Below are 24644 nucleotides of genomic sequence, written 5' to 3'. Positions count from 1 at the left end.
AATGAATGAAAAACCAAGACCCATCTATATGCTACTTACAAGAGACTCACCTCAAACCCAAAGACATGTACAGACTAAAAGTCAACGGATGAAAAAAGATATTTCAAGCAAAAAATAGGGAGAAAAAAGCAGGTGTTGCAGTACTAGTATCAGACAAAATAGACTTCAAAACAAAGAAAGTAACAAGAGATAAAGAAGGACACTACATAACGATAAAGGGCTCAGTCCAACAAGAGGATATAACCATTATAAATATATATGCACCCAACACAGGAGCACCAGCATATGTGAAACAAATACTAACAGAACTAAAGGGTGAAATAGAATGCAATGCATTCATTTTAGGAGACTTCAACACACCATTCACTCCAAAGGACAGATCCACCAGACAGAAAATAAGCAAGGACACAGAGGCACTGCACAACACACTAGAACAGATTGATCTAATAGACATCTATAGAACTCTATACTCAAAAGCAACAGGATACACATTCTTCTCAAGTGCACATGGAACATTCTCCAGGGTAGACCACATACTAGGCCACAAAAAGAGCCTCAGTAAATTCAAAAAGATTGAAAATCTACCAACCAACTTTTCAGACCACAAAGATATAAAACTAGAAATAAATTCTACAAAGAAAGGAAAAAGGCTCACAAACACATGGAGGCTTAACAGCATGCTTCTAAATAGTCAATGGATCAACGAAAAAATTAAAATGGAGATCCAGCAATATATGGAAATAAATGACAACAACATCACAAAGCCCCAACTTCTGTGGGCCGCAGCGAAAGCAGTCTTAAGAGGAAAGTATATAGCAATCCAGGCATATTTAAAGAAGGAAGAACAAACCCAAGTGAATAGTCTAACGTCACCATTATCAAAATTGGAAAAAGAAGAACAAATGAGGCCTAAAGTCAGCAGAAGGAAGGACATAATAAAAATCAGAGAAGAAATAAATAAAATTGAGAAGAATAAAACAACAGAAAAAATCAATGAAACCAAGAGCTGGTTCTTTGAGAAAATAAACAAAATAGATAAGACTCTAGCCAGATTTATTAAGAGAAAAAGAGAATCAACACACATCAACAGAATCAAAAACAAGAAAGGAAACATCACAACGGACCCAAAAGAAATACAAAGAATTATTAGAGACTACTATGAAAACCTATATGCTAATAAGCTGGAAAACCTAAAAGAAATGGGCCACTTCCTAGAAAAATACAACCTTCTAAGACTGACCAAGGAAGAAACACAAAATCTAAACAAACCAAATACCAGCAAAGAAATTGAAGCGGTAATCAAAAAACTACCCAACAAAAAAAACCCCGGGCCAAATGGAATTTACCTCGGAATTTTATCAGACATACAGAGAAGATATAATACCCATTCTCCTTAACGTTTGCCAAAAAATAGAAGAGGAGGGAATACTCCCAAACTCATTCTATGAAGCCAACATCACCCTAATACCAAACCAGGCAAAGACCCCACCAAAAAAGAAAATTACAGACCAATATCCCTGATGAACATAGATGCAATAATACTCAGTAAAATATTAGCAAACCGAATTCAAAAATATATCAAAAGGATCATACACTACGACCAAGTGGGATTCTTCCCAGGGATGCAAGGATGGTACAACCTTCGAAAAACCATCAACATCATCCACCACATAAACAAAAAGAAAGACAAAGACCACATGATCATCTCCATAGATGCTGAAAAAGCACTCGACGAAATTCAACATCTATTCATAATAAACACTCTCAGAAAAATGGGTATAGAGGGCAAGTACCTCAACATAATAAAGGCCATATATGATAAACCCACAGCCAACATCATACTGAACAGCGAGAAGCTGAAAGCTTTTCCTCTGAGATCGGGAACAAGACAGGGATGCCCACTCTCCCCACTGTTATTTAACATAGTACTGGAGGTCCTAGCCATGACAATAAGACAAAACAAAGAAATACAAGGAATCCAGATTGGTAAAGAAGAAGTTATACTGTCACTATTTGCAGAAGACATGATATTGTACATAAAGAACCCTAAAGACTCCACTCCAAAACTACTACAACTGATATCTGAATACAGCAAAGCTGCAGGATACAAAATTAACACACAGAAATCTGTGGCTTTCCTATACACTAACAATGAACCAATGGAAAGAGAAATCAGGTAAACAATTCCATTCACAATTGCATCAAAAGAATAAAATTCCTAGGAATAAACCTAACCAAATAAGTGAAAGACCTATACCCTGAAAACTATAAGACACTCTTAAGAGAAATTTAAGAGGACACTAACAAATGCTCTTGGCTAGGAAGAATTAGTATCGTCAAAATGCCCATCCTGCGTAAAGCAATATACAGATTTGATGCAACCTATCAAATTACCAACAACATTCTTCAATGAACTGGAACAAATAGTTCAAAAATTCATATGGAAACACCAAAGACCCCAATTAGCTAAAGCAATCCTGAGAAAGAATAAAGTGGGGGGGATATCACTCCCCAACTTCAGGTTCTACTAAAAAGCCATAGTAATCAAGACAATATGGTACTGGCACAAGAACAGAGCCACAGACCAGTAGAATAGACTAGACTCCAGACATTAACCCAAACATATCTGGTCAATTAATATTCGAAAAGGAGCCATGGACATACAATGGGGAAATGACAGTCTCTTCAACAGATGGTGCTGGCAAAACTGGACAGCTACATGTAAGAGAATGAAACTGGATCACTGTCTAAACCCATACACAAAAGTAAATTCAAAATGGATCAAAGACCTGAATTTAAGTCATGAAACCATAAAACTCTTAGAAAAAAACATAGGCAAAAATCTCTTGGACATACACATTAGCGACTTCTTCATGAACATATCTCCCTGGGAAAGGAAAACAAAAGCAAAAACTAACAAGTGGGACTATATCAAGCTGAAAAGCTTCTGTACAACAAAGGACATCATCAATAGAACAAAAAGGTACCCTACAGTATGGGAGAATATTCATAAATGACAGATCTGATAAAGGCCTGACATCCAAAATATATAAAATGCTCACACATCTCAACAAACAAAAAGCAAATAATCCAATTAAAAAATGGGCAGAGGAGCTGAACAGACAGTTCTCCAAAGAAGAAATTCAGATGGCGAACAGACACATGAAAAGATGCTCCACATCGCTAGTTATCAGAGAAATGCAAATTAAAACCACAATGAGATATCACCTCACACCAGTAAGGATGGCCACCATCCAAAAGACAAACAACAACAAATGTTGGTGAGGTTGTGGAGAAAGGGGAACCCTCCTACACTGCTGGTGGGAATGTAAATTAGTTCAACCATTGTGGAAAGCAGTATGGAGATTCCTCAAAATGCTCAAAATAGACTTACCATTTGACCCAGGAATTCCACTTCTAGGAATTTACCCTAAGAATGCAGCACTCCAGTTTGAAAAAGACAGATGCACCCCCATGTTTATCGCAGCAGTATTTACAATAGCCAAGAATTGGAAGCAACCTAAGTGTCCATCAGTAGATGAATGGATAAAGAAGATGTGATACATATATACAATGGAAATGGAATATTACTCAGCTATAAGAAGAAAACAAATCCTACAATTTGCAACAGCATGGATGGAGCTAGAGGGTATTATGCTCAGTGAAATAAGCCAAGTGGAGAAAGACAAATATCAAATGATTTCACTCATCTGTGGAGTATAAGAACAATGGAAAAACTGAAGGAACAAAACAGCAGCAGAATCACAGAACCCAAGAATGGACTAACAGTTACCAAGGGGAAAGAGACTGGGGAGAATGGGAGGGTAGGGAGGGATAAGGGCAGGGAAGAAGAAAGGGAGTATTATGATTAGCATGTACAATATGGGGGGTGGCACAGGGAGGGCTGTGCAACACAGAGAAGACAAGTAGTGATTCTACAACATCTTAGTATGCTGATGGACAGTGACTGTAATGGGGTTTGTGGGGTGGGGGGGCTTGGGGTAGGGGAGAGCCTAGTAAACATAATGTTCTTCATGTAATTGTAGATGAATGATAACAAAATTTTAAAAAAACTAAAAAAAATGCACATTAGGTGCTTAATAAATGTTTTCCAGAAAAAAAAATTAATGGATGGATAAATGCCAGATTTTACAGATTTTTATCAAACTCTGCTTTAGGAAATTTTACCTGACCGACCCTACCAAAAACACATTCTCAAAATACTTGAAGAAATATAAATCCTACTTAAATATGCCTCCCCTTCCTTTTGCAATAGAAAATAAAGAATAATGTTGAAAAGTTGTTCACATGTAATAACCAGAAAAGAAATATATCTTTTTCTGGTATAATATACAGATATAATTTCAACAAGATATTACCCTGAGAATAACATGCCAACTTTACCAAAGACATGATCCACAGAATTATATGGCAAATATGACACAGGGAAAAAATGGCCAAAAAATATATATATAGTAGACTGAAAAATGGGTATTTTAAGTAAAATTTTGGATATTTAACAATGACAAATTAGACAACTTACTAATTATGCCTAATGACTTTCAGAGGGCTTATATAAAACCCAACTACCCTCTAACTTAAGAGTTTCTAACATTTTTTAAAAATAAAAGCTAACATTTATTGAGCACTTAATAAGTACTACTTACTGTTCTAAGCACACACTACATATACTAAACTCATTCAATCCTTACCACAACTCTTAGCAGTAGATACTATTATTATTTCCATTTTACAGATAGGTAAAACAGACAAGTAATTTGCCAAAAGGTTACATAACTAAAGAGCCATAAAGATACAACTGTAACTCCAGCATTCTATCCCCAGAGCCTGCAATATTAACCACTATGCTATAAACATAGACCACCAGCTTTATTTAATGCACTCATGTAATTGAATGGTGCTTTAATTACCTATGTATTTGTATTATCTGAAATTACTTTTTTTTTAGGAGCCAGTATCTTATCGCTTAGTCATACTCCACTTAGAAATACAGTATACTATGGAGTACCCAACAGAGGACAATGTACAGGCCTAAATAGTGGAATCTGAGGTATTTAAACTATCCACACTGTATGTTCAGATTTTGATTTTTTTTTAAGTAAACAAAAAGAAACCATCAATTCCAATATAGGAATCACAACCACACGGGAAAAAGCAATCAAGATTCAAAAAAAAAAAAAAAGCTTCTTTTGCCACTATAAAATTCTTGTATTCTTTCATTCAGTTGCTATGTATTTACTCAACTGTGTTCAAGATACAAAGTCTGAAGATTTTCTGATGCACTAATTGGCTATTATTGTGGATAAACTTGAAAAGCCTCAATAATTAATTCTCCTCTTGGGTTGTTTCCTTGAATACCTCCCTAAAAATGGAAGGGGCAAGCTCTAAATGGAGTTCCTTCCCTCTCCTCTGAAGCCCAACATCCTACCAGATAAACCAAGGCACTCCTGCTGTCGGGGAAGAGCCAGACACCCTAAATTATTTAAGGTAATTTAAGTTCCCTCTGGTCAGAGGGCGGAACAGAGAGTCAGGAAACCTGGACTACAGGGCCAACTCTGTGGTTTCCTAGCTAAGTAACTTAACTTTTCTCTGCCAACAAATTTCAGTTCAGGTTGTTCAGACCACGAAATTGGCCAGGTTAGTCTTTGAATTGGGAAAACAACGGTGAAACGTCCACCATCACTCCAATCAGCTTTTCCTTGAGAGAAAACCCGCTTGAAAACCTAATTCCTAAGGCCAAAACCTAACTGGAGGCTAGCACCCGAACCCAGAGAAACTGAAAGGGGTTTCAAAGGAAGAACGCATCCTTCTACCTAAGAAATATACTGACGAGGGAAAAGTGTTTAGAAACTTCGGAACTCAAGATGAATTAGTTTTGATGAGAGGAAGCGGGAGCAGGGGTAGATGTTCCTTTATCGCGGGCGACTCCGGCGACCCGTGGAAATTTTCAAAGGCGCGGGGTCGCTCCAAGAGAGTTCCCAGGACTCAGCTACCTCCTCCTCACCTGAGGCACGAAGATTTCTCGGCTGTCTTCTAACTCGAGCCAGCGACGACCCCGACGGTGCCGGAAAACCTCAATTTGCCACAGGTCTAAGTCCCTGCCCTGGGGGAAACTTGCAAGGACGGACAGATTGGGCCCACGTCCGCCCCAGCAACTGAAGGATCCGTCTTCCTTTAGTTCCGCTGTTTCCAGCCCCCAGCAGCCACTGTTGCAGCTCCTGGGGCGGAGGATAAGACCCTACCACTGCCAGGTTTAAATTCACTTTTACTTAAAAAAAAAAAAAAATGTCTGATACAACTTTAAATCTAACTTTGCATTTTATCCTTAGCTGCACTCTTTTGAGTTTACTAAGAATCTTTGTTAAATTTGTGCTCTAAGAAACACCCCAGTTAGTTATACTGCGATTTTTAAAAGGCAGGAATTTGTCTCCTTAGCACTACGTGTTTCAAAACTTTTGGTTCTTTTTACTTCATTTCATTACAAAATACACCAGTCTCTTGACCTTTCTGTTATACTGTTTAACGTCTTGCCTTATAACGTTAAAATTTCTGTGCTTAAGCTAAATATGCAGTTCCTTAATAAAACGGACCTCATTATCTGAACACTAAATGGCAAGAGTAAGCCACAATTTAAAGCTAAATGTAAAATAATTACTTACATTTGGTGTAGAAACACCTGAGACTGGTAAATATTATACAATATGGGTGTCAAAATGAAATGTTAAACACTTCTACTGATTCACCAGTGTGATCAGTGCAATTTTACACGAAACTGGTAAAGCATCCGTATTTTGAGACTAGATTAAAATAGCATTTTACTATCACTTAATCTAGAAAGTATTTCAGAGACAAATGACTGAATTCTGAATCGGCTGGTTTGTACAGTTCTAGAGGAATATTTTCTTTTAGGGATTTTTTTCAGTTTCCTCTTCAGTAAAATAAATAGTACCTACATCTCAATAGGGCTGTTTTGAGAATTAAATGAGATTAGTATATATAAGTTAATAAAATGCCTGAGGCATCAAAGGTAAAGTTCTATAGAGTGACTGCATATTTGAAATAAAAGGGTTTCTTAATGTTATTACCAAACTCAGCACCACACAAATAACTATTGCATTAGTTAACATATATATAATATAGCCAGCAATTAGTAGTTTTACTGATGCCCTGTCATACAACATCCATCACATACAATTAAGTGTTTCTGATTTTCACTAGGAAATAAGTATCCATAATATGGGGATTTTCCATACATTGTTTCATTAAAAATACTCTGTAGTGTTGTGCCATCCTATTTATATGGTGATATTGAATCGCCAGAATATAAGCACCAAGAGGGCAGGGAGTTTGACTCAACTGGATGCTATCAGACTCCTAAGCTACAATCAGTAATTGCGGAATAAATGAATACAATAATAGTAAATACAAAAACAATGAAATCCAGATTGTATTAAAAATATCCTGAAAAAGAGATGAGTTAGCAAACATATTTAGCATTTTTCCATGTATTTTTTTTTCAAGTGTACACTCTGAAATAATACCTACAACCTAGGGCTAGAAAACTACTGCATCCAATAATGAAGTAGGCCAATAAACTTAAGTGAATTTATTTTGTAATGCCATCATTAGAAAGGAAAATAAAAAAATCAGCCAAACACCAAAGAATTTCAGTCAGGAAGTAGGCCTGGGAGTCCTGAGAAATGTATACTAAGGATTCAAACCAAAAGCCCTGCACTTTAAAATAATTGAGGTGAATTGACCCCAATCTGGTTTGAGATAAAGCGGCTGGAAGAAACAGGTTCCTACACCTTCCAGAGAGTGGAAGGCCTAACTAGTCAACACAGAAAAAAAAATACCCAGAACCCATTATGACACACTCAACACGCTGTCTTGACCCCTAGCAGAGGCACACGCCAACCCCTGCCCTCACCCGTCTCACTCACACCCTAAACCCTGAGACCCCGCCCTGCGCCCGCGCGTCTCGAGATGGCCTGGAGCTCCCACCTGCAGCTCCGGCCCAGCCCCGCCCACCTCGGCTACCGCCTCCGGAAACGGCCGTGCCTGTTGCCACGGCGACGCACAGTTATGCGGTGTCCACTGCGACGCGCGGCCGAGGTTCCTGGCTCCAAACGTGCCGCGGCAATGTGACGCGATGACGTTAAGAAACAGTAGCCAATGAAACGACGCGCTGAGGAAGCTGGCTTGTGTTTGAATCTTGTGGTTGAGTTTGATTCGTTGCCGAGGTGAAGTGTCCCGGTAAACTCTCCTGGCCTGAGGTGAGTGAGAGGCCCGCGAAGAGAAAACTCTGGTCACAGGGACATCGCTTTTGAGGACCTGTGTCGCTGGAAGCGAAGGGTCCCTTGCCTCAGACGTAGAGGACCAACCAGGTGGACTTGTTGACAAACACGGAAACGTTGAGTCGGAGTGGGGATAGGAGTGGGTTTGGGGAGTGGGGGATAGTAGGCGTTCCTGTGGAGAAAATGAAAGGAAGGAGGAATTTTAGAACCCGCTAGACCCTGGCTGGGCCTGATCAGGAGACCTTGACTGTTAAGGAGGAAGAGCAACAGGGATCTCCTGCTTTAAATTCTGAGGCAGAAGATTTAAAGGGCATCCTGGCCGTTTTCCTAGACTTCGGTAAAGCACTTTACTGTCCAGCACCGTACAGCGTAGAGTAAAGTGTCTCCCAGACTCCAAATTTAGAGCGTTTCGGACACAGATAGATGTAAATGTTACTCTGGGCTTAACTATCAAATGAGGAGCCTTGGTTCATCAATTTATACACTTTTTGCCCGGCGAGGTTCTGCCGTTAACCTGGCAAAGGTCAATATGGAACCTGACCTGAGTTCCAGTTGTAGTATAAAGATAAGACCTCCAGCACTGCCCCACAGGATTTTTGAGTAACTGATGATTTGGAAGAGAGGGTACATGGCAAAGCGTTATGCAAATGAAAGGAACTTAAAACATTGAGAATCAGTCCTTCACTGTTCTTAGTTTCTGCACACTCTCCTTAAGGGGCTTATTAGGGTTTCAGTTACCGAGAGATCGCTGCAGTTTATAAAAGATTAACCAGATTTGAGTAATTCTGTTTTATAATATATGTAGTTTATAATATAATATATGTAATTAACAGTCGGATGAACCGTGTTAGGCATTATACAAGTTTTCGTAGGTAGAGTTATTCCACTACATTCAGATTTGGGGAGGTATTTGTGAACTTCCGTGCTGGAGACAACGATTCAAAGACTAGATAGTGTTTGTTACTAAGTTTCTGTTTTTTCCTAAGAATTGTCTGTTTCAGTAAACAAAGATTATCTGCCTTTATGGTGGTAATTAATCTCCTCCTTTCACTAATCAAGTATTTAAAAGTACATAAAATTTTCATTCTATAAGTGCATCTCATCCCACTATAATTATATCTGGAATCAGTTAATATCACAATAAAATGATCTCTATGCTGTCAGCTCTATGAAAACTGGGAAGAAAAAATAACCCAGTTGTCAGTGCTGCCCTTCCCTCCATTTGAAATTTTTGTTCTTCCTTGATGCTTGTAAATTAGTAGAAGCAGTGACTCTAACAAAAAGTTATTTCCAAAATGAAATTTTAGTCGCAGAAACTATAAATGATACTGAGGAGGATGATCCTGGTCCTAAAAAATGTCTGTTCAGTCTGAATCTAATTCAGGTTTGAGTTTGTTTTTAAGAAATAATTTATAATCTATCATTACACATTCAAGATAATTTGTACAATATTTCCATTCCATTGTTTGAAAGTATCTTCTGATTCCAGTAGAGCATGGATGAGAATATAGACTTTGGGTTTGTACCTGAGTCAACATGCTGACTCCTCACTAGCTATGTCATCATGAAAAATTCCTTACCCTAAAGCTCAGTCTTTGTTTTTGTAAAATGGAGGCAATAGAATATACCTTAGTGATTATTTTAACGATTGAATGAGATGATGAATACTTAATGTTTGCTGTAATGCCTGGCCCAGAGAGTGTGCTCAAATGATAACTGTCATCTATTTGTCACCATATTGACCTAATTCAAGAGTTCTCAAGTAAGAGGGCAGTTGCTGAGAATAGATGCTGTGTGATATCCAGCAAACACAGAGAAATTATAAACTTTGTTTTATGTCAGCATTCATTCAAAAATGATACTAGGCCCTGAGGTTTCTACCAAAAATAGACAAATATGTATTTTTCTAATAAAAACTCTGGAGATTATTTATTTCCATCAGGGAGAATAGTGATGAAATACTTAAACTTTAGACTCAATCAGTCAGAGTTCAAATCCTATGTCTGGTGCTTCCAGTAAATGTGATGTTAGCCTGTTATATCTGTTCAATAGTTTTATTCCCCCTATAAAATAGGAATGATAATAATTATTTCATAGTATTGTGAATGAGTATTTAAATTGCTTAGTACATCTATCTGTATTTGTAGAATAAGAGCCGAATAGAAAATATTTCATAAATATTGCTTATTAAATGAAAAATAGTTTCTTGGTTGTTTTTGTTTTTGAAATAAAATTACCTAGATTTGTCTAAAATCCAAACACTACGAAAGTATAGAAAGTAAGCCTGCTTGTCACCCAGACCTACGTATTTCCCCATTGTGGGACAATTGATGTTATTAATTTCTTGAGTGCTCTTCCTGAGAGAGCCCATGCATATACAAATATGTATGTATCTTATAAAAATACAAATGAATATATATAAATCTCCTGTGTGTTTTGCACACTATCTTCAAAATCTGTACTAGTTGATTTATTCATTTATTCAACAAATATGTAGAGTTCTAAATATTTGACAAGCCCTGTTCTAGGTTCTGGGGTACAAAGTCCATACTCTCATAGTACTTATATTCTAGAAAGCAAACAATAAATATGTGACCAGATAATATATATTTTCCAACTAGTCTAGATATTAAGGAGAAAAATAAAGCAGGTAAGAGATTGGAGAGGAAAGGACAGGGTGAAACTATTTTGAATGAAATCTTTAGGGAAAGCCTCTGTGAAGTAACATTTGAACAGAGAGCTGAATGATGAACCTGAGAGTTTAAGATTTGAAAATATCCTAAGGTAGAGCATCCAGGTAAAGAGAAAAGAAAGTGCAAAGGCCATGAGGCCAAAACAAGACTGAAGTGTCTTAGGAACACTAAGAAAAACAGTGTGACTGAAGAATAATCAAGGAGGAGGATGACACTCGAAGAAAAGGCCAGAGAAGTAGACAGGGACCAATTGTAGAACCTATACGATGTTCTAAGGACTGCATTTTATTCTTATGCTGGGAAATCACTGGAGAATTGAGAGCACAGGAATGACATGAGATACTAACATGATATGATTGCTTTTAAAGAAGGTATCAGTACATATAATCAACTAATTAAATATAATTTCTGATTGTATTTGCATGTAAGTTGAGGTGGATCTTTAATTAGCTTCTATGTTATCTAGGATGAGCAGTATCTAGTTATATTATAAGTTAAGGATTTGTTCAACTTGGTTTATGTTATCTTGCGGCTATTGAAGGGAATTAGATTTTAACACTTATTAAACATAGCAGAGGAATGAACTATTTATTACCCTTGTTAAGTAATAGAATGTTTTAACACCCTCAATGAATAACATATAGCATAATCTTACCACTTTTGAAATTTTGCAAACAAGAAATTGGGCACATTATTTAACTTTTTTTAATGCCTCAGGGTCTTTATTATTGTCAATCATTGTCCTCTACTGTAATATGTTGATTATGAGAAATATATGTTTGCCTCTACTCTAGGTAAATTGCTTTGTTGGAGTCCATATCTACTTTTTGTAATTAACTTATTTATTCATTAAGCAAATATTTGAGAATTTACTACATACCAGGTTCACTACAGAGATTAGGGATATGAAGGTAAAAACACAGTCCCGTTAGCTGTTATTTTTGTCAATTTCTTGTACCCTCTTCTAATCATACACAATAATCATAAAATTTTAGAGCTAGAAAAGGACCTTAGATATCATATAGTCCAATCCTGTCATTTTATATATTCACAACTAAAGTCCTTCGTTAGCTCTCATTACTTTTTTTGTAATCTACTTTCTCTAGACTATACAAATACCTTTCTATTATAATGAACAGTGGTGTTAGAAGTGCTCTCTCCTTAATGTTTTAGGATCCACCAACAAAATTCTACCAGCTTGCACTTTAGATTCTATTCAACAAATACCACTCGGGAGCAGATATGACAAAATTTATCACAGGCTGTGATTCTACCTGAATAGTCATCTGAAAAGAATCTTTGAGTCAACACATTATTACACAGATCACAATATTTAGGCTTTTCTTTTCTACTTAGTAAAACATGGTCTAAGATTTTGATTTCTCTGTACCTTATTCAGAATCAATTACATGTCCATCTTTTTTACTTGGCTATGTTAGAAAAGAAAACAGTCATCATGCAGTACTGTAGGAACAACCTTGTTAATCCCTGAAGACAGTGTATTTGTTTTTTGTTGTTTTTTTTTTAAATTTTATTTTGGTATCATTAATCTACAATTACATGAAGGACATTATGTTTACTAGGCTCCCCCCTTCACCAAGTCCCCCCCACATACCCGTTCACAGTCACTGTCCCTCAACATAGTAAGATGCTATATAAAATCACTACTTGTCTTCTCTGTGTTGCACAGCCCTCCCCATGCCACCCCCCCCCCATTTCATGTTAATCATAATGCCCCCTTTCTTTTTTCCCGCCCTTATCCCTCCCTTCCCACCCATCCTCCCCAGTCCCTTTCCCTTTGGTATCTGTTAGTACATTCTTGGGTTCTGTGCTTCTGCTGCTGTTTTGTTCCTTCAGTTTTCTTTTGTTCATATACTCCACAGATGAGTGAAATCATTTGGTACTTGTCTTTCTCCGCCTGACTTATTTCACTGAGCATAATACCCTCTAGCTCCATCCATGTTGTTGCAAATGGTAGGATCTGTTTTTTTCTTATAGCTGAGTAATATTCTATTGTGTATATGTACCACATATTCTTTATCCATTCATCTACTGATGGACATTTAGGTTGCTTCCATATCTTGGCTATTGTAAATAGTGCAGCGATAAACATAGGGGTGCATCTGTCTTTTTCAAACTGGAGTGCTGCATTCTTGGGGTAAATTCCTAGAAGTGGAATTCCTGGGTCAAATGGTATTTCTATTTTGAGCATTTTGAGGAACCTCCATACTGCTTTCCACAATGGCTGAACTAATTTACATTCCCACCAGCAGTGTAGTGAAGACAGTGTATTTGAACGTTGACTAATTTTTTACATTTTGGTGATTCTGTTGACATTAGGTTTTAATAAGAAATTATTTTCATGCATGTGTTTTGGAAAAGTAGGGAAGTGCGTGGTACTTTAAAAATTAAGATGGATGTCCATCTTAAAATTTGTAACAAGTTGTAAAACAAAGTTGTATTTGATACTATACTTTTTAAACCCTTTTAAGTAGTTACTAAAATTTGCCCATGAAACATTGCTTGAGTAAGATTTATTGCCTTCTAAAATATCCTCAATAATTCCCAGTTAGCTTCAAATATAAACTTTCTATAGCCTTGCTTCAAGATCTTCTAAATCTGTCCCCACTCTTACCAGTTTTATTTTTGTAATGCACTCTCTTCCTTCCCTTTTGTTCTCTCCAGATGTATCAGGACTGACCAAAGGTAAATTGAGCATTTCTTCAGATGCTATAGACTGCAATCATCTAAAACTAAACAGTTAAAAGAAATGAGATTTATGCAAATTGACCATGCAGCCAGTGATGTCCTCTGCATAAGCTGTTTCCTGCCACAGTTTATGGACTTGCTGCCTAAAAGCCTCTTGCCTTGGAGAGACATTTTCTCACTCTCTCACTTTAGTTTCTGTAAAAAGTCACCCCACCAGACAAGCTTCTCTCAACTGCCCTATCTAACATAGGAACCCACATATAATCTCCTGACCTTCTCTATCCCAGGGTCCAGAAAAATGCCTAGCACATAGAAGGCACTTAATAAATATGTATTGAATACTTACCTAATTTTCCTTCCTGAAATGCTTTTTTTACCTGATTAATAACTATCCATCCTTCATCTTTAAGCTCCAGTCACTTCCTCTGGAAAGATTTCCCACTATATTAATCCCCAGTGGTGGTTTTACAGTAGCATTATTTACCTTTACTTCATAGCACTTGTCACACTTACTACACCTTTAGATATTTTTATTACTATTTTATTAATATCTGTTTCTTTAACTACTGTTTATAATAATAGCGATAGCAGCAAACACTTGTAGTGCATACTCTGCCAGACATTGCTCTAAGTGCTTAATCCTCACAACAACTCTATGAGATAGGTATTATTATTATTCCCCCATTACAGATGAGAAAACAGCCACAAGGAGCATAAGTAAGTTGCCCACTGTCACAGCCAGTAAGTAGGACTGGAACTTTAACCTAAGCTGTTTGGCTCCAACATCTGTAGTTATTAAATTGATTAGTTAATTGGTTAATTAGCAAGAAGTACCATCCAACTGTGAGATTTGAAGGTCAATTTTGAATTAATCACCTGATGTTTTATATATGTTTAACCATTACATTATTGTATCTGTCATTGAAAAAAAAAAGCATGTCAGGTAAAGTCAAAGCATATTGCATATTTATAAAGCTTTTAGAAATGTAGTTAATTTTTTGGTATCATGAAGAATGTGGTATGCCACCAGCCTTTAATAGACAGGGAGCAGAAATGCTAAACATCCCGGAATACATGGAACAGTTCCAAATAAGGAAAAATTGTCCTACCCAAAGTGCCAATCACAAGCCCATTGGAAACCCTAAAAAAGATGGACCAAAATCTTCAGGAAGAAGAGGCAGAAATGGGGGCAGATAGGAAAGAGAATTGACATTTATTAAATGCCTTAATACACTTAATACTTGTTATAATACTTGTTATCTCTTTTAGCTCTTACAATGGTGCTATAAGGTATAATCTCTTTTGCACAGATGAGAAACCTGAGACTAAGTGAAGCTAAGTCACTTGTCCAAGGTCATATAAGGAGGTACTGGTGCTTTATGGGATTTAGCTAGACAGAAGCTCATGGATGAAGAAGGAGGGGAGTAGTAATTCACCTGGGACCTGATGTTAGAATCTAAATGACCATCCTTTCCTCTTCAGCATTCTATTTTGGGGGAAGGACAGAGTCCTAAAAAAGGGTGTGCTATGTCCAGCATCTTCTGCTTTTAGATTGCTTTGACCTTATTTGAATTCTCCAAAAATATATGGTTTTATGACATATTTTAGCTTTATCATTGCTATTATTTCTCCCATTGTAAAAACAAACAACTATTTAATCCTTCCTCTCCCTCCTCCCTCACCATTTCTTCGCTCATTTTTGCATTAGTACTTCCTGTATTCATTGAGTCTTCTCCCATTCAGACTTTTGCCCCGCCATCCCTCCAGAATTGTTCTTTTCATTGGCCTCTGTTACTAAACCCCGTGGTTACTTCTTAGTAAGTAGTTGACCTATTAAACAGTATTTAACACAATGATAATTATTTCTTCCTTGATTTAAAGGTTCCCCCTAAATTTTAATGCCATTTTTAAACTAAAAATTTCAAATGTCTTTAAGACTCTGAGGACAGCCTTTACTTTCTTAACTTGGATTCCTGCTGCCTCCATGTTTCCACTTGAATGTCTACTAAATTCTCAGATTTAAGATGTCCAGAATGGAATGCCTCATCCTCCCCCCAAAACACTGTTCTACCCTCTGTGTCAGTTGATGGCTACTCCAAACTTCCAACACTCAGGCCAAACAAGAACTTCGGAGTTTTCTTGAATCTTGTCTTTATCTCATACTCCACATCTGTCAGGAAATTCTATTGTTTTTACTTGTAGACTACATCCAGAATTGGACTACCACCCTGTTCTGAGTTGACAGTATCATCTTTTGTCTATCTTCCTTCAGTGGTCTAGCAAGTCTTTATTCCTTATGGTATGTTATGTACATAGTAGCAAGAGTGTTTATATCACAATAGAAAAACTTAAGTTATCTATACACAAAAGACCCTGATAAATCTCTTTATTTGAAATGTTAGTCAGACCTGGGCTTTCAGCTAAGCCACATATAAAGCTAGGCTACCCAAAAACCTAACTTTGATTCTCTCATGAGCTCCAGCACTAGTTCAGTTTGAGTCATGGAAATGGACTGAAAAGGATCTCTCAGAATCATGTCAACGTAATGAAAGGAAATCCTCGGCTTGGGAACTATTTTTAGTAAAAGTGATCCTGACTACAGACCACAGGAGTGGAAATTGATACTATCAGATTCATCTCTACCTGTATTTCAGAGACTCATAAAGTTAAAATATAAGTTGTAAGGAAGCATCAATTAGCTCAGTTTATGAAGGTAATAGAGATTGTGTATACTCTGTGGTGTACTCAGAGATCCTAATCTCTGAATGTTAACCTTAGTCTCAGTTTTATCATGATCCAAAATTAGGGTATATCAATGATAGCTTTAAAAATTACCGTCTAACTGTATGACTGCCTCAGATTAAAAATAAGAAAAGGCAAGATAAACTAACAAAGATCATTAATTTGGGAGCTCCAACTATCCAGAAAATCTAGAATCTACAAGTTAAGACCAAGGTGGGAAAAAAACCTTTAGTATTCACTAATTTATTTATTCATCAAATACTGAGATTGTCTACCATGTGCCAGGAACTGGTTTAGGCTCTTGAAACACATTGATAAGCAAAACACATTTTTTAAAGGTGCCCTTAAATAGCTTATAGTTTAACTAGAAGAGAAAAGATAACAAGTACTATAAATAAGTAAAAAGTATGTATTAGGAGTGATAAAAGCTTTGGGAAAAAAATAGGGCAGTATAAGGGTGATTAGGATTTGGGTTGGCATTTTTAATGGTGGGCAGATGGACAACATGAGAAAGATGTGAGGGAGTTAAGTCATGCAGATTTTGAGGGAAGCACTTAACAATAGAAAGAATGGCTGTGGAAAGAACCTACTGTGGGGCTTGCTGTGTCAGCTGGAATGGAGTGGGCAAAGAGAGCAACAAGATGTTAGGTGAAAAATGTAGGCCATTGAAAAAACTTCAACTTGTATTCTGTATAAGATAAAGAACCATTGGAAAATTTTGAACCAAGGAGTGAAAAAAATGTATATCATATATATACATGAAATATATATGTGTATACATAAACATATGCATATATGAGTAAATATGTAAATAATACATATATACATGTAGATATACATGCATAGATAGATGAATATATATGTATGTGTGTATATATACATATAAATATTTAACTGGTGGTGGAACAAAATGAACACATCTTTTTAATGACTGCTACATGCCAGTCAGTTTGTATGCAAGTAGAACTAATATTAATACTATATTTTCCTTTTTAATTTCAGAGAAATATTCAGGCATTCATATAAGCAGAGAAATCAAGATAAGCAAAAATGTCTGTCACTGAGGAAGAACTGGGTCACCACATGAAAGTGGTTGTTCGTGTGCGTCCTGAAAACACAAAGGAAAAGAAATCTGGATTCCATAAAGTGGTCCATGTTGTGGATAAACATATCTTAGTTTTTGATCCCAAACAAGAAGAAATTAGTTTTTTCCATGGCAAGAAAATTCTAAATAGAGATATTACAAAGAGACAAAATAAAGATCTTAAGTTTGTATTTGATGCTGTTTTTGATGAAACTTCAACTCAACTGGAAGTTTTTGAGCACACTACTAAGCCAATTCTTCGTAGTTTTTTGAATGGATATAATTGCACAGGTAATTGTTTCCCCTGGGGTTTAATTTTTCCATTTGATTTCAGTTTTACATTAGAAGGTACATCTCCTAGTTCTTTTTTTTAGACATAGTTTTAAAAAAGGTCCTTTTTGCTAAAAATTCTTAAGTTCAGTAGATTTTCACGATAAATGTAGAGTTTCTTTGATTGTGTGTGTGTGTGTGTGTGTGTGTGTGTGTGTGTGTGTGTGAGAGAGAGAGAGACAGACAGACAGACAGACAGGCAGACAGACAGACTGTGTGTGAAACTTTCTCTTCCAGGGTCTTGCTATGGTAGCTATAAATGGTCATCCTTTCAGTTTCCTGTGTTATTAAACCACATGCTTCTTGCCATTGATACCAGATTTCTCACTATTTATATTCATAACTATTCCCACTGCTTACCTATACGGCTCTATACCTGGGGCATAGATATTTCTGAACACTTGGATATTTCTTTATGGCACCATTTTTCTTTAGCTTGAAATGAAAATGTTAAAGCCCATGTTAGTTGAGTATCATGTGCTATTTTAACATATCTTCAGCCCAAAAAGCATCTTTAGTGCTCTGGACAGACCTGTAATTGCCTTTGAAAGCAGCCATGTTGATTTCCTAGAAAAAGAGATGTTTAAATGGCCAGTTAATTCAATGCTTACATGGCACTTAATAATATTATCTTTTTCTAATTACCCCAGCTTAGGATATTTTCTTTAATAAGATACCCCAAAACTGTTAACACATTTCTCTGGCTTTCAGTAATTCATTCAATTTTATTACAGCAGACTTACACATTTGGTAAAGCAAGAGTGGAATGTGGTTTATTGATTAAAGTTGCTGTGATTCTCATTTTTAAGCAGATATTCTTTCTTCATTCAACCCCATCTTGTCTCTAGAGACTTTTAAAGTTTTTCTTGACATATGAAAAATTTCTACCAAACTAATAGTGTATCTTTGACATCATCTTGGCTTTTTGTTTTTATCTAGATATCTAAAGACTTGTGTACTACTGGCTTACATAAAATGGAATAAAGTGAAACATGCATCAGTTTATTCTACTGAGAAGTACTTTTGTAGTTTAACATTTAGCTGAGCAGAGAGATTTAACTTACAAAAATATTCTTACCAGTAATAATATGAGAACTTATTGTCTTAACTGAATATTATGTTGGGTATTTGCCGTATGTAAATCAGAAAGGAAAAAGTGTGTGTGTGTGTTGTGTTGCATTTGAAGAAATACATTGTTTTAATGTTGTACTGGGTAGAATCTTAAAAACAAATTAATTTTCCTAAAAGAAGAATTTTTTAAGGAATTATATAAAGGCCTCTGTCTGGAATTCATTCATTCAGCAAACTTAAGTACCTGCTGTCTACAAGGTGATTTGCTAGGAGTGTAAAATACATGGCCCCACTCTTGGTGGAGCTCACAGTAGGATATACAGTGTGATACATGATAGAATAGAAGGATGTGCAGCATATACTAAGGGCTTAAATGAGGGAGTAGGCATTTCTGCCTGTGATGGTCATGGAAAGCACAGGAAAGTGACATTTGTTCTGAATGTTTAGAACAGGGGAAAGTTTCCCAGCCAGATTAAGTAGGACAAAGGCAGTGAAATAGAAAATGAGCAGCACATGCAGAGAATTTCAAATCTTGTATACGTAGACCATAAAAAAGAAAGAAATAAACTGAAGAGAGCCAGATGCCATCTCTTAGAGGGCCTAATATTATTCCAAGGTGAGGAAATTGAACTTTCTCATGTAGGTCTGTGGAACAATTAAGGTTTAACATACTCAGATTCTGTTTTCATAAAAATAACTAAATTCTAAGGATGGATTAAAGAAGATTGAGACTAGGTAAAAAGATGGATAATTGAGAAATTTTCTAAGACTGCTGTAGAAGAAAGGATGTGAGGGGAGAATAGTGGGTGATACTAATACTAATAAGAATAGACAAAAGGAGTAAGAGAAGATTTGTGCTAAAACTCCCATATGTTTAGGATAAGACTATAAATTAATTTCAGATATAATTGGGTTTAAAGTTCCTATTCAGCATATCCAGATTGATATACTAGACAATGGATATAATAATATATGTTTAACAAAGAGCTTTAATCCCTTTTCATAAAACTCAGTACTTGCATATGGTGCCACTGGAGCTGGGAAGACCCACACAATGCTAGGATCAGCTGCTGAACCTGGAGTGATGTACCTAACATTGTTAGACCTTTATAAATACATGGATGAAATTAAAGAAGAGAAAGTATGTAGTATTGCAGTTTCTTATCTGGAGGTAAGTTGGCAATATTTTTCAATTTAGCAATAGTATTGAGAAATCTTTCTTTAAGAAGTCCCATTGTCCATTCAAATTATTCTATCATACAGGAGTTTTCTCATGAATATATAAAAGCATTAAAATCCCTAGTATTAAGTGTTTGTTATGCATTTTACTGTTTTTCTGCTAAGTGTTTTTTCTTTGGCTTACAGAGTAGCAAGATTAGTCCAAAGAACTAGATAGATAACCTTTTCCCAGATTTCTTATATGTTAACATTTATTCTCTTTGTTTTTTCTCTGTATGTGTGTGTATTTCTTTTTTCTGAACTATTTAAGTTACAGACTTGTAAAAACAGGAAATTTTCTTAACCACTGAATAGCTACCAACATCAGGAAATTAACAATGATACAAAACTACTATCTAATCCATAGACCTTAATGACATTTTGCTAATTATTCCAGTACTCCTATTGAAAAAGAAAACCTAAGATCATTAATTGCATTCAATTATCATATCTCTTTCACCTCCTTTATCTGGATTTATTTTCTTACTATTTTGTCATTGCCACAAAACCCAGATTGTTAGGATTTTATTCAAGTTTATACTGTCAGGAACATCACGGAAGTGTTGTGTTCTTACGACATCATTATAAAGAGGCTTATATGGTTAGTCCCATTACTGGCTATCTTAACTTTGATCACTTTCCTTAGGCTGGTGTCTCTACTATAAACATACTTTACCCTTCATAATTAATAAGTATCTTATATGAGACAATGTAAATCTCTTACTCCTCAAACTTTGATGCCTGAACCAATTATTATGATAGATGTAGTGCTTTCTAAATTCTATGATTTCTTGTACATTTATTCATTGACTTTCTACTGTAAAGAGCTTTTCCTTTCCTTTATTAGTGTGGACTCATGGATTCTTAACATTTTTCAATAGATTATAGTCTCTTTCTATAATTATTTACATGCTCAAACTGTGCCAGATTTGACCCGTTAAGATCTTTCATGTTGTCTCTGTCTTTTTGACATACTCCATCATTCTTTGAAAACTTCTGCCCTCTTAATAATAGCTGGCATTCAACAAATCATAACTTAGTGTCATGCACTCCAACTTTGAGTTCAGATCATGTTTCAGAAACTGGTGTAGAAGCATAAATCCTTCATTTTACTGCCTATTTATTTGTGGTATCAGAAAATTTCTAGCAGTCACAGTTCTCTTACTGACATCTTGTAATTTGGTTCCTATTAAGAGAGTTTCTTTACACTTCAAAAATTAAGATTATGTACGATGCTAAAAATTTTATTGTCAATCTGTAGAACTTGGAGATAAAAAAGAAGTACAACTCATTTTCTGTAGTAGGTATTGAAAAGAATTGTTCTGAACTTAATTAGAAAGAGAGCATGGGAATATTCATTTTCTTCAGATACTTTTAAAATTGAAATAATTTTAAAATTGGGTTATCTTTATAACATTTTTAATTTTTTTATTTTATTTCAATCTGCTTTCATCTTTTTAGTGATAAAGTAGTATCTAATCTAATGTTTTTCCACTCAGGCTATGCACCAGAATTGGCTATGGAGCTTTTTAAAATAGATGTGCCCAGGCCTCTCACCTCTTGGATATACATTTTAATTTAATAGGTTTAGGTTGTGGCTGAGGAATCTATGTTTTTTAAAAGCTCCCAGGTGAATTTAATACATGGACTAGTTTGAGAGTGATTGTTCTAATTGTGTATTTTGTATGATTGAAATAGGTAAGGGGAAGCATTAGAAAACTGACTTCCACTTAACTGGAAAAATAAAAATAAGAACCAAAAAATTATCTCTTCATGTTATCATTTTACTACTTTTAAGAGTTTATTACATTTAAAAATGGTTATTCATTATAGAAAATTTTATCAGCAATGAATTATCATTATGGGTTAGTTATTAGAATGTGGAATAACTTAAACAAAATAACTTTTAAAGGCTTAATTTTGTATGTTTTTTAAATCTTATCAATAACAGTTGTAATTATCATTTCATTTCATTGGCAAATAGAAAACTTAGTACCTTTAGTAAATTCATAAAATCAGGTCAAATTTACTATTTCTATGCATTAGTTACAGAAATTACTTTAAAAAGTTGACAGAGATATAAAATAATAGATGCATATTCAGTGCCATATAGTAGAGTGAAGATATTTAAGCTCCAATCCCTGCTCTGCTATTACCTTCATGACCATGACCTAATCACTTAACTTCTTAGGGCCTCAGTTCCCCTCATTGTTCCAAGATGGGCGGTCCTGTAATGGAATTTATCATTAAGATTACATGTTAAACTCAAGTAATTGAAGGACAAATGAAATAAATACAATCCATTCTTGATTATGGATTTTCTTTAACTTTTAAGTTCTAAACATTTCACATCCACTAGAATATCCCAAGACCATGTGTCCCATATATTTCCAAGAAATAGGAAAAGGCAAGTCCAGCTATCTTATTTGTGATTCACTGTAGTCCTCAAGTTAGGAATTGTAGGGTGAGAGTATAATGGCTCCACTTAAGTTTCAGTTTCAAACCTTAGTAATCAAACTTGTTTTCACAGATGGTTAAAAAATAAAGGCAACGTGAGATAGAAGGGGTGAGATGAACAAAAATGAACTGCTCTTGTCTTTAAGATAAAATTCCAATATAGTCTTAAGTCAGCAGTGTGTATATGTGCTGTATATCACTATTATTTCAGCATCAGTGCTAGGACAGTTCTTTTTATTTTAAGGTATATAATGAACAGATCCGTGACCTCCTGGTAAATTCAGCGCCACTTGCTGTCCGGGATGATGCCCAAAAAGGGGTGATTGTTCAGGAACTGACTTTACATCAGGTATGTTTATAAACTTCTTTTTCCTTTGTTTGAATAGCAAGTGTGCTTATTTACTTATTTTCCATTGTGCTTTAGAAAGAGGAAAAAGAATGAAGTGCAGAGTTAAAGTAACCAGGGTATATCATCAGTCTTATTTTGTTTTCCCTTCAAAAAATTGAGCTTTTCTTTTAAAAATCTACTTGAATATTTAATATCAAGTGTTGTTCTGCTTAAAGCATTTATATTTTATCTCCTCAAATTTACAAGATTTTATCTACTATTCATCATACAACACCAAAGTACTGAGCAAGTGATAAAATCAATATTTAATGGGATTTGATTTATAGAGAGCATTTTCTTACCTTTTATTTTATCTTTAAAAGTCTTCTTGTTTGTTGAAAGTTTATTTACAAATTTACAGAAAGAGGGCTAATTTATAAATTTTTTATATTTAAACTTATCTAGCCTAAATCCTCAGAGGAAATTTTACAGTTATTGGATAAAGGCAACAAAAACAGGACACAGCATCCCACTGATATGAATGCTACATCTTCTCGTTCTCATGCTGTTTTCCAGGTAAGAGGCCATTACACTATCACTTTAAAAATTGTATTTAAAATAAATTAAGCCAAATTCATGGATGGCAATTTTCACACATACTGAAAAAAAACTCTCTCTTAATCTGTGGACTTCTCTATTTCTCAGCACTTCCTTTATTTGGAGCTGTGTGAAGATTCTATGAAGAATATTTAAAATTAAGATGATATATATCCAAAATGTATTAAATATTTACCTGTGTGAAGATGTAGGATAGTAAAGTGGTAGTGTTAAAGGATTTTTTCCTTGTCTTTTTTTTAAGTTGGTAAAAATATTTAATCTTTCCAAAAGATAATCTTATATTCAGAGCAAACTTTTTCTTAATAGATCTAGATTTATAGAACCATTAAATTGGGAAAATACTGATTCATTTTTTTAAAAGGTTCCACCATAGTGTCCATGTAAGTAGCATTCTTTGAGGAAATATGACTCAGTTGGTAACAGAACTTTGTAGGAATACAGTTCTACAAAGATCAGAAACATAGGTTAGTAGGCATTATTTCTGATAGTTTCTAGCCCTGTTAAAATCCAACTGACTATATATAGCTTCATTCTAGATTATGCTATGTGGAATGTATCTTTTAGATATAAATTATTGTAGTTGAAAGTTCGTTATCTGAGACAATCAAGTCATTCAGAAAGTCTCCAGGCCACAAAATTTTATTAATGTTTTCTCTTCTTACCACTGACTCTTCATTTATCTGTACTCTTAAGAGAAATGTTTATCTGTGATAGATATTTACCCAAAATGTCTTAGACCCTGCTTTGTAAGAAAGTTTAGCAAAAGTGTTTTATATTGGAGTAGTAGCTCACCTTCCCCATCTTTTCTAAGTTTGCCACTTAATTTCAGTTAACTACAAAGTAGCTTGAAGTATCTGAATAAATTATATGTTACTTTAATGGACTGTTTGAACATGACAAATATACTTTAGTATCTTTTTTTATATGTGACATTTTCTTAATTGTAAAAACATACAACAATTTTGGGAATAGGAATAAATTTACTCTTCAATTTGGGTCAGCATTCAAACTCAGCTTTCCTTTGGGAACAAAGTCTGGAGACATTTGAGGCATTCTGACCCCTTCCTTATTTAGTT

At 35.3% G+C, this 24644-nt stretch overlaps 2 protein-coding genes across 8 annotated transcripts in view; one reads left to right on the top strand and one right to left on the bottom strand.

Annotated features, from left to right (window-relative positions):
• The window catches only part of METTL15 (methyltransferase 15, mitochondrial 12S rRNA N4-cytidine), a 200816-nt gene extending 194167 nt beyond the window's left edge, over nt 1-6649 (bottom strand). The window contains exon 1 of one of the 4 annotated variants that reach the window (XM_073216352.1): nt 6026-6649. The gene's annotated coding sequence lies outside the window, so the exon portion shown is untranslated. The remainder of the gene's footprint in view (nt 1-6025) is intronic. The other 3 variants (XM_037012116.2, XM_037012115.2, XM_037012114.2) reach the window with 3 other exon arrangements.
• A 1463-nt stretch (nt 6650-8112) lies between these two features.
• The window catches only part of KIF18A (kinesin family member 18A), a 77962-nt gene continuing 61430 nt past the window's right edge, over nt 8113-24644 (top strand). For 2 of the 4 annotated variants that reach the window (XR_012122664.1, XM_017672775.3), the window contains exons 1-5: nt 8113-8297; nt 17465-17837; nt 19961-20118; nt 22867-22971; nt 23416-23526. Coding sequence is in view for 3 of the 4 variants with exons in the window: in XM_017672775.3 (XP_017528264.2) it covers nt 17513-17837; nt 19961-20118; nt 22867-22971; nt 23416-23526 (699 nt within the window). In the remaining variant the exon portion in view is untranslated. Of the gene's footprint in view, nt 8435-17464; nt 17838-19960; nt 20119-22866; nt 22972-23415; nt 23527-24644 lie in introns of all 4 variants that reach the window. The other 2 variants (XM_073216349.1, XM_073216351.1) reach the window with 2 other exon arrangements.

This window comes from Manis javanica, chromosome 11 (genome assembly GCF_040802235.1).
Source record: "Manis javanica isolate MJ-LG chromosome 11, MJ_LKY, whole genome shotgun sequence".
Classification (NCBI taxonomy): Eukaryota; Metazoa; Chordata; class Mammalia; order Pholidota; family Manidae; genus Manis; species Manis javanica.
This window is presented reverse-complemented; position numbering and strand designations above follow the sequence as displayed.